Source organism: Puntigrus tetrazona, chromosome 22, assembly GCF_018831695.1.
Source record: "Puntigrus tetrazona isolate hp1 chromosome 22, ASM1883169v1, whole genome shotgun sequence".
NCBI lineage: Eukaryota > Metazoa > Chordata > Actinopteri > Cypriniformes > Cyprinidae > Puntigrus > Puntigrus tetrazona.
The window spans coordinates 929,129-941,277 of NC_056720.1; the positions used below are offsets into that span (position 1 = coordinate 929,129).

A 12,149-nucleotide genomic window follows, 5' to 3' on the forward strand; every position below is an offset into this window, starting at 1 on the left:
GCTCCAGAAGCGCATGCGCCGCTCGCAGCACGCTCGTAAGGAGACCGAGTTCCTGCGGCTGAAGAGAACCCGACTGGGTCTGGACGACTTCGAGTCGCTGAAGGTGATTGGACGAGGAGCGTTTGGGGAGGTGAGCGCCGATGGCCGGCGGATGAGTCCGTGCGTGTGTTACAGTAACTAACTCCAGTGACTGTGTGCAGGTGCGTCTGGTCCAGAAGAAAGACACGGGACATGTGTATGCCATGAAGATCCTCCGCAAGGCCGACATGCTCCAGAAAGAGCAGGTGACATCACGACCACACCACGAGGACATGAATGATAAGGACAAAATATCAACAAATAAAATGATTCTATTTCATATTAGTTCATTCTAGTAAAATTGTGTACTTTTGTTGTTTTATTTTATTTGTGTCTATTTTGGCATTGTATGTCATTCTCATTTTTGTTTAATTGTATTATTTAAATTGTTTATTTTATTTTGCAGTATTAAATGTATTCTTTTTTTCATATCATCGTGGCATTTGGGGTTAATTTAAGTTATTTTATTTAGCAATTTTTGTCTTTTTGTAATGTTTGTGTTTTATTGTATGTAATTTGCATAATTGTTTAATTTATTTTCTGTCATTTGTCATGCCATTGTTATTTTAGTTCTATTTTATATTTTTGTATATATTATTATTATTTAATTTTTATTTTTTACTTCATTTTAATCATTTAGGAACTTTGTTCTGTATTTATATTGAATCTTCTTACATAAAACGGAATATTTTTTGTTCGTTTATTTAATGTTTCCCACGTTCTGTCTCAGGTGGGTCATATCCGGGCAGAGAGGGACATCTTGGTCCAGGCAGACAGTCTGTGGGTGGTGAAAATGTTCTACAGTTTTCAAGACAAACTCAACCTTTACTTGCTCATGGAGTTTCTTCCTGGAGGTGAGAGCGTTTGTGTGACAAACTCAAGAACATTTCAGATGTGCTTCTTCAGAACCCTTCGAATGATTCAATAAAATACGACAGACTCACTAGAACAATGAATCAGTGAATCAAGAATCATTCCTTGTGCGTTTGATCATGGTCAAGTCCAAAAACGCTTATAATAACTGGATCTGGCAACAAAAAGAAATATGCATGCAGATACTCATGGGAAGAGTTTTTTTCAGTTTTTGACCATGATCTCAGCTGGCTACGAGCATGCTAATAATGACGTATATGATGAAGTACGTGAAATGTCGAGGTGTGACTGATCTCTGGTGTTCTCCAGGAGACATGATGACGCTGCTGATGAAGAAGGACACACTGACTGAAGAGGAGACACAGTTTTACGTCGCTGAGACGGTTCTGGCCATCGACTTCATCCATCAGCTGGGCTTCATACACAGAGACATCAAACCAGACAACCTGCTGCTGGACTCCAAGGTCAGGACAGGAAGTGGCTCAATAACCCACTTCCTGTGCCCTCTTCTGCTTTCACAGCACTTCTCTGTCGGCGAGGCGTCTGATTGGCTGAGAGCTATGTTTCATTACCTGTGTGTGTGTGTGTGTTTTAGGGTCATGTCAAGCTGTCGGATTTCGGCTTGTGTACGGGACTCAAAAAGGCGCATCGGACCGAGTTTTATCGCAATCTGAACCACAGCCAATCAAACGACCTCAGTGAGTGAACAAAGCTTCAGGCTAATCGATATTGTCGAATCGAACTGGACTTCCATTCGGGGCGTGAAAATTTGTACACAACAATTCCAATAGACTAAAATCTATGACAACATATCAGCCATATGCTAATTCATATTAGCCATGAGATAAAAAACGTGCTAACGTCCAAGCATTGTCTTACAACACCCAAACAACGTGGTCCTTCATGTTTAATGTTAGCATGTGTTAATTAATGCTAGCACAGTGATATAAAATGCTTACAAAACATTTGACGTGCTACAGACGGCATATTTCATGTTAATGTTTTAAATTTGTTAGCAAACACTCTTGCAAATTCGTGTTAGCGACACATTAAACATGGTAACATCATGGTGATTCATGATAGCCTTGTGTTAAAACATGTTACAGATATGCTAGCAACAAGCTAGTTCATTTTAGTGTAATGCTAAAACATGTTAGAAACATGTTAAACATGTAAGAGACATGTTAGCAATATGCTAGTTCATACTAGCATAAAGTTAAACCTGTTAATGGAAGTCATGTTAGCATGTCAGATATGGTAGAAATATGTTAGCATCACACTAATTCACATTAGCCATGGAAGAAACATGTTTGCAACATGCTAATTTAAGTTAGCAACATGCTAAGTCACATTAGTTCCATATTACTTATCTTCAAATCTTCAAACGTCAAGGTATTTTTTGGTTTTGTGAATATTTATGATATAATATTAAATGTGCTTGTGTTTCTCGTAGCGTTTCAGCACATGAACTCCAAGAGGAAGGCCGAGACGTGGAAGAGAAACCGGAGACAGCTGGTCAGTGTTAGCCATGGCTTCGTTAGCCCGTTTACAGCACACAGGAAGTGATGCGTTATGTCGCTCCGCCTCTTTCAGGCCTTCTCCACGGTGGGAACCCCAGACTACATCGCGCCGGAGGTCTTCATGCAGACCGGATACAACAAGCTCTGTGATTGGTGGAGTCTCGGCGTCATCATGTATGAGATGCTGATTGGTAAGAAGCTATATAGAAGCTAAAAGACGTTTTAGCCTTCTTTCAACTATTTGTTTTTGCAGGATTGCAGAGGCTAGCTAGGTGATGCGAGCTAACATTAGCTAGCTGCTTAGCGTCAGTTACTGTGTGACGCTGTAGCATTCAGAGAAGTGATGATTTCTGATAGGGAAGACGTTAAAACTAATTTTTAATTTGTAAAAAATTAATTACAAATTAAAAATAGTGTACTTGATCTTGTAACTTTGTATTATTTAGATGTAATTTTTTTGCTTGTTTTTGTAACTACAAAATGAATAGCTGTTATATATTTTAATGGTAAATTATTAAATAAAATTGTTTTAAGAATAACAATTTTTACAAGAAAAAGTTGGATTTGGAAAATTGGAAAATTTACATTTTAAAAGCAAATTAGGTTGAAAAGGTAAAAAAATAATACAATTTCTTAAAATAATAAGAAAGTGCATCAAGGTGGAAAAATGATGTAATGCTTTAAAATAAATTACATCAATAAAGAAAATTATTATAAACATTATTACATTTTAATGTTTTAAAGTAAGGTTGAGAAGGAAAATATTTAATTTAAACGATTAAAAGTGTGTGTGTCTGTGTGTGTGTGTGTGTGTGTGTGTGTGTGTGTGTGTGTGTGTGTGTGTGTGGTTGTGCGTCTGTCTGTGTTTGTGTGTGCGTGTGTGTGTGTGTGTGCGTGTGTGTGTTTGTGTTTGTGTGTGTCTGTGTGTCTGTGTGTGTGCGCGTGTGTGTGTTTGTGTTTGTGTGTGTGTGTGTGTCTGTGTGTGTGTTTGTGTGTGTCTGTCTGTCTGTCTGTCTCTGTGTGTGTGTGTGTAGGCTACCCTCCGTTCTGCTCAGAAACTCCTCAGGAGACCTATAAGAAGGTGATGAGCTGGAAGGAGACGCTGGTGTTTCCTCTGGAGGTGCCGATCTCAGAGCGAGCGAAGGCTCTGATCCTGCGCTTCTGCAGCGAAGCCGATCATCGCATCGGAGCGGCCGGCGTCGACGACATCAAGAGGAACGCCTTCTTCGAGGGCGTCGACTACGACCACATCAGGTCTGAGCGCTCCTGACCGGCGTCTCTGCTCCGTGTCTGCTCCCGATCTAACGCTGATTCTCGCTCGTTCTCAGAGAGAGACCCGCCGCCATCTCCATCGAGATCAAGAGCATCGACGACACGTCCAACTTCGACGAGTTCCCCGAGTCCGACATCCTGCAGCCCTCCAGTAAGTTAATAATAAGTTGGACCAAGGAGAAAGTATTCGAATAATTATGCATGAATTAAAGCTTTCCTTTGAAATTAATTAATTACAGCAAGAAGGGCCTAACAGCCCTCATTACTTCAGTCTTCAGAGTCACGTGATCTGCTTGATATGCTTATTTATTATCAATATTAATATTTTTTTGTGCTTCTTTAAGGATTCATTGAGTAAAAATGGCAGTGTTTCAGTTAAATACACATCATTGCTGAATTAAGATGAATTAAATTCCCTAAGCCCCAGTGTTTCTGAGCTCTGTTCTTCTCCGTCGAGGTCCGGCCGTGGCCAGCAATCATCACCCGGAGGCAGACTACAAGAACAAGGACTGGGTCTTCATCAACTACACCTACAAGCGCTTCGAGGGTCTGACGGCCAGAGGAGCCATCCCGGCCTACATGAAGAGCGGCAAGCGATGAACCGCCAAAAACACTCAGCGTGGCTTAATGCAGTTAAACCCGTCAGGAGACATCAGAAAGTTCACGGGACACGAATAATACAATTTCGTAGTAGTAAGTTCAAAACGAGACTCTTATATTTGATCTTAATGTTTGCATCTGCAGGAAACGTCGTGTTTGGGGTAGACGCAAAGCATATTATTGCTGAAGTGAAAGCGTCTCGTAGAAAAACGTCAAGTTTACAGTTAAGGTCATGTAGTAAACAAATTGTTTTTTAATGAAGTATTTTGTTAAATATGTCGCGTTCTAAAACTGCTATAAAATCAAAGCCATGTGTCTATATTCCGAATTTGAAGTCGACAAAAAAAAAATAAAAATCTCCTGAGAGGTTTTGTTACCGAAAATAACCACTGGGTGACACCCAAGCTCTTGAATTATCTGATGTGGCTTTCGGTCCCACATCAATCAAAAAAATATCACTATATCAGCATATCAACATATTATTAAACGACTTATTCGCTGAGATGCAAACATTATTTAGAGACAGATAACCCTTAAAATGTGCAGCAGGTGGCGCTGCACGCTTCAGAAACCTGCTAAATCTTTCTAAATCCTTACGAACGCTCCAACCTGAAATAATCATTCATAAAGCTGAGGCGAAATTGCTTGAGAATTCGAGCGTGTGAGTAGAGCGCCATCTGCCGTTAAAACTTGAGCTCAGATCTGATTTCAGAGAGAATTGCGAGCAATTTAAAAGATTTTAGAAACAAGTCACGAATAGAATCTGCATCAGTTTATCACCGCAGCCCTTATAAAACACATTTAATTACGCCTTTAGCATTTTCCTTCTATAAAAAGCTGGTATTAAGAAAACACTAAATGTGCCTTAATGCGTTTTAAAATGACCAAAGTCTGTAAACAAATGATTAATAAAACACTTAAAGCAGATGAGTCCAGAATAAGAACGCAATGCGTTTAATTACACCCAAGAACACAAATAAAGAGAAACTTGGTTAGGTCCCTTAAAACATTGCTTTAAAGCATTAAGCAACATTAAGTTTTTCCTCCTGTAGAAAAGCGTTAAATGCGCTCGCGTTATGATTAATATCTGCTTGACTGTTTTAATGCTGTAAGCCACGTTAAGATTTTTTCTTGTCAAACGTTAAGAATTTGGCGTTCAGAGAACACTAGCGAACAAATCATCAATCAAAACTTCGCTTCGTTGTCACTTTATATTACATTTTTTATGCTGGAAAGATTTTGTGGGTAAGTTTTAGCAGGTTTTATACCAAAAAGATGCTGTTTTTTTCTATAAATGCGACATTTTTGTAACATAAGCTCTTCTCATGAAAATTAACCATGGGTTTTGTTTTTGTGGTTGTTGCTGTTTTTTCTAAAAATGGGTCATTTTTGCAAGGATGTATAAAGCTTTACATACACTACCAGTCAAAAGATTTGAGCAGTAAGATTATTAATTTTATTTTAAAGAAGTCTCTTCTGGTAATCAGGCCGCATTGATTTGATCCAAAATGAAGCAAAAACAGTACCATTCTGAAATATTTTTACTGTCTATGATAACTCTTTGAATATATTTTAAAATGTAATATATTCCATATATTAACAGCATTTATCTGAAAAAGAAATCAATTTCTATTTTTTTATAGCAGTTATACACTGTACCATTCAAACGCTTGGAATCAGTATCATTTTTTTAGTTTTTTTGGGAGGAAATGATAGAAATTCGTACTTTTATTTAACAAGGATGCCTTAAATTGATCATCAAAAGATTTCTATTTTCAGAAAATGCTGTTTGGGAGACTTCTGTAAAACACTTTAAAAGTCATCCTGTTCAAACGTGTTTTACTGGTAGTCTGTAAACTGTGTTGCGTGCCTTATATACATGACTTTCAGGACTAGACAGCCTGCAGCAGTTTATTTGAGATTGTTGTGACGAGTGTGTGTGTGTGTGTGTGTGTGTGTGTGTGTGTGTGTGTGTGTGTGTGTGTGTGTGTGTGTGTGTGTGTGTGTGTGTGTGTGTGTGTGTGTGTGTGTGTGTGTGTGTGTGTGTGTGTGTGTGTGTGTGTGTGTGTGTGTGTGTGTGTGTGTGTGTGTGTGTGTGTGTGTGTGTGTGTGTGTGTGTGTGTGTGTGTGTGTGTGTGTGTGTGTGTGTGTGTGTGTGTGTGTGTGTGTGTGTGTGTGTGTGTGTGTGTGTGTGTGTGTGTGTGTGTGTGTGTGTGTGTGTGTGTTGTGTGTGTGTGTGTGTGAGTGTGTGTGTGTGTGTGTGTGTGTGTGTGTGTGTGTGTGTGTGTGTGTGATTTGACTGCTGCTGATTTGACTGTCAAAGAGACTGACTGCTCGTGATCACACACCTAACGTCAGTACCATCAATATTTGGTACGATCAAGTCAAATCAGCCCGTCATCTGTAGCTTCATGCGTTTCATACACACCGTGTCAAAACTAGTTTCTTGGGAAAAGACTGCCGTTTTGTTACGTTTTTCTCATCTAGCATGCAGTGCATCATTAAATATTTTTATATTGATATTTAACCGTCTTTAATTGTATCTACAGAGCTGTTTATGCAATGTGCGTGTTTATATCTTCACTATATTTTCTTCTCGTCCAAAAAGTGCATTTAAACTTTGTTATTATATGCAATAAAAATGTTACGTGCTTTTTAACTCACTTCTTTAATTATTAAAACATTTTTGGGGTAAATTTATTACAGCAAATCAACTTCTTAGAGTGATTTCTTAAGGATCATGTGACCGGAGACTGGAGTAAGGATGCCGAAAATTCAGCTTTGATCACAGAAATTAATTAGTTTACAATAAAGCTGTTTTACATTATAACAATATTTCAGTTTTACTGGATTTATTGTAGTTTTGATCCGAGAAATGCAGTCTTGACGAGGAGAAAGCTAAATTATTGCAAACTTTTGTTTTTTTGCAGAGGCTTTTATTGAGAACCACTTACAAATGATACAAAACAAAGGAAACACTGAAAAAGAGTGTTTTATAAATGATATTTACACTGTTTTCAATCCGTCATCTCGCTCCTGGACGCCAGATGGCGCCAACGGAAAGAAAATCCTAACTAAAATGCATGCTAAAATAATTCATCTGATCATCAATAATCTAAAGCCCCGAAAAAGTGATATTTGATTGACTGGTTATTGATTAAAGCAAATACTGTTTTATCCAAATGCAGTAACGGCAAGAACTTGCTCAAGGACACAACGGTGAAAGATCTCAAGGACTTTAAGGTCGTCTGTTCACGAGACTCAACCAGTGACATGCGTGAAACCAGTCAAAATTCAAACAAATCATGAATATGAAACAAGTATAAACCAGTGAATGATTACGACATGATGAATACGGATGAGTTATATTATCGTCCAGTCAGTGTTCAGTCACTGGTCGAGGTCTGGAGGGGCGGGGCCGTTCAGCCGATCTAACTCGTCGACCTGTGGAGTGGGCGTGGCCCCGGCCCTCACAGGCCCCTCCCCCACGGCGGTGATGAGGTTGGGGACGCTCCTGCTGCGGACGCACTGGAAGTCCACGTGTCTGCTCTTCCCTTCCTCTTTCTCCCAGGACAGCTGGATGAAGGGACGCTGGACATAGCTGTAGATGACCTCGGACTTCCCTCCTGGACGCCGCTTCACCTTCTCCTTACAGGTGGGGTATCCTGAGTCAGGAAGGTGAACCTTCAGACTTGATTGTGCTTTATGGCGTTGTTTCACTTTTTTTTCAACGTATTATTAAAATAGTCGTGTTTACCGGCAGAGCTGGTGGTGGGAAAAACTACATTACCCATGATGCTGTGCCATTTCACTCATTTGAGAGCTGTGGTCAGCATCAAAATAGCCCTTTTGCTCCACACGCTCCCACAAAGCTCTCAAGATAATGAAATATGCGTATTTTGCAATAAATTTAAAATATACTGTATATTACTATAAACTCTATTTCCCATGATCCCGTGCAGAAACGTCCACCAATTAGAGTCGCAACCAGCTAATCACACCAAAAGAGCTTAGCTCCACCCACTCCCATGATGCACCACAAATCAAGTTCTAAAAATGTTTAAATATTTGCACGAATGTATGGATATCTTGCAATCAAATATTTAGTTTCTCTAGACACAATCAACAAACTTAATTAAGGGTTTTACATTTTCCCATGATTTCTCACTCAATTCAGTGTCAATTTTCAAGATTTGTCGTATAACTGGTTGGTTTGGTTCAGACTTACAACGCTTTAACAAAGACTTGAAAAAGTACTTTGAAAGCTGAAAAAGTGTGTGGCACTAATGTATTTACCCTCGATCCCGATGCGAATGTTCTTCAGGCCTCGCTCCTTCAGCAGAGCTTTGGCGACGTCTCTGTTCTCGATGAACTTGAAGAAGCGGTAGAGTTTGGTGCTGTAGAGGACTTGAGCAACAAGAGAGCAGACTTTATTTATAAAATATAGCAAAAATAGCATTAATACTACATGAAACATACTTTTTAAATGGCTGTTAAGCAGTTTCAAACCAATGGCCGATTTATCAATCAGCGCAAATTAGCGCGATAACGCAACTCCAAAACAGCGGCAATGGCGTGAAAAATGGATGTGGATGAATTACTGATCACACAGATGCAACATCTCATTTACGTAATGACCAGCGCGGTCTACCAGGAGCTGTGCGAATTATTACCTGCTTTAAATAATCACGCAAATACCAAATATAATTTGTTGAGTAGAAATGTCAGTGAATTGCGTTTAAATCAATACCCTTTAAATGTTGTACCTGAAAGGGAAACCTACTCCTTCACTGTGCGTCTTAGTCCTGACTATTAACGACAGATGTAGCACCTGCTAAACAATTTGAGATGCAGCTTGTATCTACAATTTTCAATCTTTCGTTCGCAGTTGTTTGCGCTCACTTTGCGAGTTCTCCTCTCCCATCGGCGGAGGGTTGTCGTGATCCCAGTCTACGTTATCGTCGTCCGTGAGGACCACGACGTGGCATTCTCGTTCTCCTTCCTGAGCGCTCGCGACCATCGCCGGAAGCAGCAGCTCCTCCAGAAAGGCCTCGAACTGCCGCCGGGCGCCGTCGTTGGACAGCTCGTGCAGGAGAGCACCTGATTGGACGGAAAGGTGATGAGCTTCAGCGTTGGCATGTGTACGCGTGTTTTCTGTGACTCACTGAGGTCTCTGCATCTGACGGTGCTGTAGTCGAAGTTTATACACAGATAATCGCACGCTTCGCGCAGTTCAGCCAAAGACAAGCCCTCCGGACAGTGCAGCACACCGATGCGGTAAAAGTCCTGGACGAGAGAAAGCGTTGCGTTAAAACCGCATCAAACCGACAGTCAACTGGAGGGACCATTACGTACCAGTATTACTCTGAAGATGTTGGCGCCGATGCCTTCTGCGATTTCATATTCACCTTTAGCATTTGGTCGCGTGAAGCTGTGCTGTCGCGCTCGGCCGAACATTCTGAGAAAACACACCTCGTAAGATCTAAAGAATAATGCGTTTGCGAAAAATGTAGCTAACCTCACGCCATCCGAGAAGCAGAGGAGTGTGTTTTTTTCATCAGATGTGGAGAAACGTAGCATTGCATCAGTGTCTTAGTAACGGATGCTCTGTAGTGAATGGGTGCCGTGAGAATGAGTCACACAGCTCATAAAAACACCACAATAAGCGCTGGAGAAGGTCTGGTTAACATCCGGAGAAGACAAAAGCTGAAACAAATCCAGCGTTAAGACAATAATCCATAATAAATTCCTCCAGTGAAAAAGTGTTCTGGTCGGAATGAGGAGAGAAATCTGCACAAACATTGTTTACAAGACAAAACAAACCTAAACAAATGCGTGGCTGGATTTTGATGTGAGAGACACGCCTTTTCACTGAAGAACGCATTATTATGGATTATAGACTAGTATTTTATTTAAAAATCAAATTTGTCTTCTCCAGATGTTCACTGATGGACTGGAGTGCTGTGGATTACTGCAATGTTTTCTCATTCTGACGGCACCCATTCACTGCAGAGCACCTATTGGCGCATTTCTCCAAATCTGATGAAGAAACTCATCCTGATTTCGGGCTGCCTGCGAGTCGATGCTAAAGGAACCATTCCTTTACATTGTTGCGTTCAGTACCTCCCAAGCACTGTATCGGGGTAAGCTGTGAACACTGCAGGATCCACCACAAAATGGGTCCCGTCCACTACGAGCGTGACCCGGTCATGTGATAAAGGGCGTGGCTGTGCGGGCCACACCTCCTTCGTGATGTCGGCCCCGCCCTCCGCTCCAGCAGTCATCCTGCGCTCTGTAAATCGAGATGTTAAATCGCTTTTTCAGGATTGTCGAGATTGTTTTTCAGTTCTGGAAGTGGTGTTTTTTGGGTCTACCTGATTGGGACAGGCAGATACCTCCTGTCGCGTGCTCCTCCGTCATGATCTTCTGGACACCTGCAGACCGGTAAGACAGTCCATATGGTGAACAGCGTAATATTATAAACTCCTTAAGCCCGTCTGACTGACCCACACTGACTCATGGGTCCAGCTTAACCCCACATACACCCGGCAACCCGTTTCAAAGCTGCTGCAAACATGCTAACGTAGAGCAAATATGACCATTTAAAATGTTAGTATTGCTAATGCTAATGCTAATGTCAGTATTATCACAGTACTGGTAAAAATGTGCTCAAGTACTCATGCACTTTTTTAGCTTTTAGCAGACAGCAATCAAAACCAACCAAAGAGCAATGATGTAAGTGCTGTAATAAGTCTTAGCAAAGCATTGTTTTATAATGAATAAAAATAGATAGGAGTAGAGAATGTTAGTGTAAGAGGCTCAATAATAAACCATAGTACTTTGATATATTTAATGGCACCAAAGTCATAAACAATACTTTGTACACAGGATTCTCAAGTGCTTTTTAAATGACTAAATTACTCTGGTGCAGTAATGTCCAGTAACCATGGTAACTAACATATCCAATACCACTGTGTGTTGAAAGGGAATATGTTTGAAGCTTCTCAGATAAAGCAACAGACTGCGCTATCTGTGGTGTGACTTTATAACTAACTAGTATTCCACAACCGCAATTTAAATTAACCACGGTTTTATTATAATACATGTGTAGTAAACATTTTTTGGCATAGCCATATAACCAGTTTTACAGCTTGTTTTTTTTTTTACAAATTCCATGTTTAAACTATGGTTAGTGTAGCAGGGCAACCATGATTTCTTGTTATAGAAATACCAAATAAAAAAGTGATTTTACCGTTTATCATTAGACCTTTAAAGGAAACTGTAATGGTCCCTGTGGGTCTCTACAGGTAACCGGTCACCTTCTACTGGTGGTTTGTTAAAACCAATAAATCCTAACGGGATATGTCCCAAAACACGCCATTTTTAAAATAGTTTTAATGGTTGAAAGTTTGTAAAGTTTTCCTTTTTGATCGTATATAATAGCGGTTTTTACTTACCGGAGAGTCTGCGATCAAAACATTGAGAGTCCTGCTCACGAAGACACCGGAGACGCGGGAGAGCGGCTGGCGCGCGCGGATTAAGAGCCGGTAATCCAATAAAAGCGCGCCGCTCACGTGACGGGCGGGAAGGGCGGGAAGCGCGCGCTGATCTGATCTCTGAGGACTAACGCCCAAAAGCGGTTAAAACGACTCGAAGTTGACAGATACGCTTAAAAGTGTGTGACATATAAAGGCTTTTCGGCTACGAGTACGAGCCAGGCTCTTCGCGACTGTTAAAATAACTTTAATAACGCGTAAACACACGAAATGGCAAACAGGTCAGTCGACTGTTTTCATGTCTCTGCCA

The 12,149-nt window shown here is 40.6% G+C and overlaps 2 protein-coding genes across 3 annotated transcripts in view; one reads left to right on the forward strand and one right to left on the reverse strand.

The window, feature by feature from the left end:
* The window catches only part of stk38b (serine/threonine kinase 38b), an 8,616-nt gene extending 2,232 nt beyond the window's left edge, over nt 1-6,384 (forward strand). The window contains exons 4-13 of one of the 2 annotated variants that reach the window (XM_043223650.1): nt 8-130; nt 201-284; nt 809-932; nt 1,261-1,415; nt 1,547-1,649; nt 2,405-2,466; nt 2,545-2,662; nt 3,506-3,725; nt 3,800-3,894; nt 4,201-6,384. In XM_043223650.1, coding sequence (XP_043079585.1) covers nt 8-130; nt 201-284; nt 809-932; nt 1,261-1,415; nt 1,547-1,649; nt 2,405-2,466; nt 2,545-2,662; nt 3,506-3,725; nt 3,800-3,894; nt 4,201-4,343 — 1,227 coding nt within the window. In that variant the 3' untranslated portion in view covers nt 4,344-6,384. The remainder of the gene's footprint in view (nt 1-7; nt 131-200; nt 285-808; nt 933-1,260; nt 1,416-1,546; nt 1,650-2,404; nt 2,467-2,544; nt 2,663-3,505; nt 3,726-3,799; nt 3,895-4,200) is intronic. The other variant, XM_043223649.1, reaches the window with a different exon arrangement.
* Nucleotides 6,385-7,302: 918 nt separating this feature from the next.
* Nucleotides 7,303-11,894, reverse strand: kctd20 (potassium channel tetramerization domain containing 20). Its single transcript, XM_043223684.1, has 8 exons — nt 11,801-11,894; nt 10,718-10,777; nt 10,467-10,635; nt 9,699-9,801; nt 9,509-9,629; nt 9,246-9,443; nt 8,640-8,750; nt 7,303-8,008 (listed from the first exon to the last, which is right to left on the reverse strand). Exons 2-8 carry the CDS (start codon nt 10,761-10,763, stop codon nt 7,734-7,736), a joined length of 1,023 nt encoding a protein of 340 aa, XP_043079619.1. The 5' UTR covers nt 10,764-10,777; nt 11,801-11,894; the 3' UTR covers nt 7,303-7,733.
* Between the last annotated feature and the right edge of the window lie 255 nt (nt 11,895-12,149).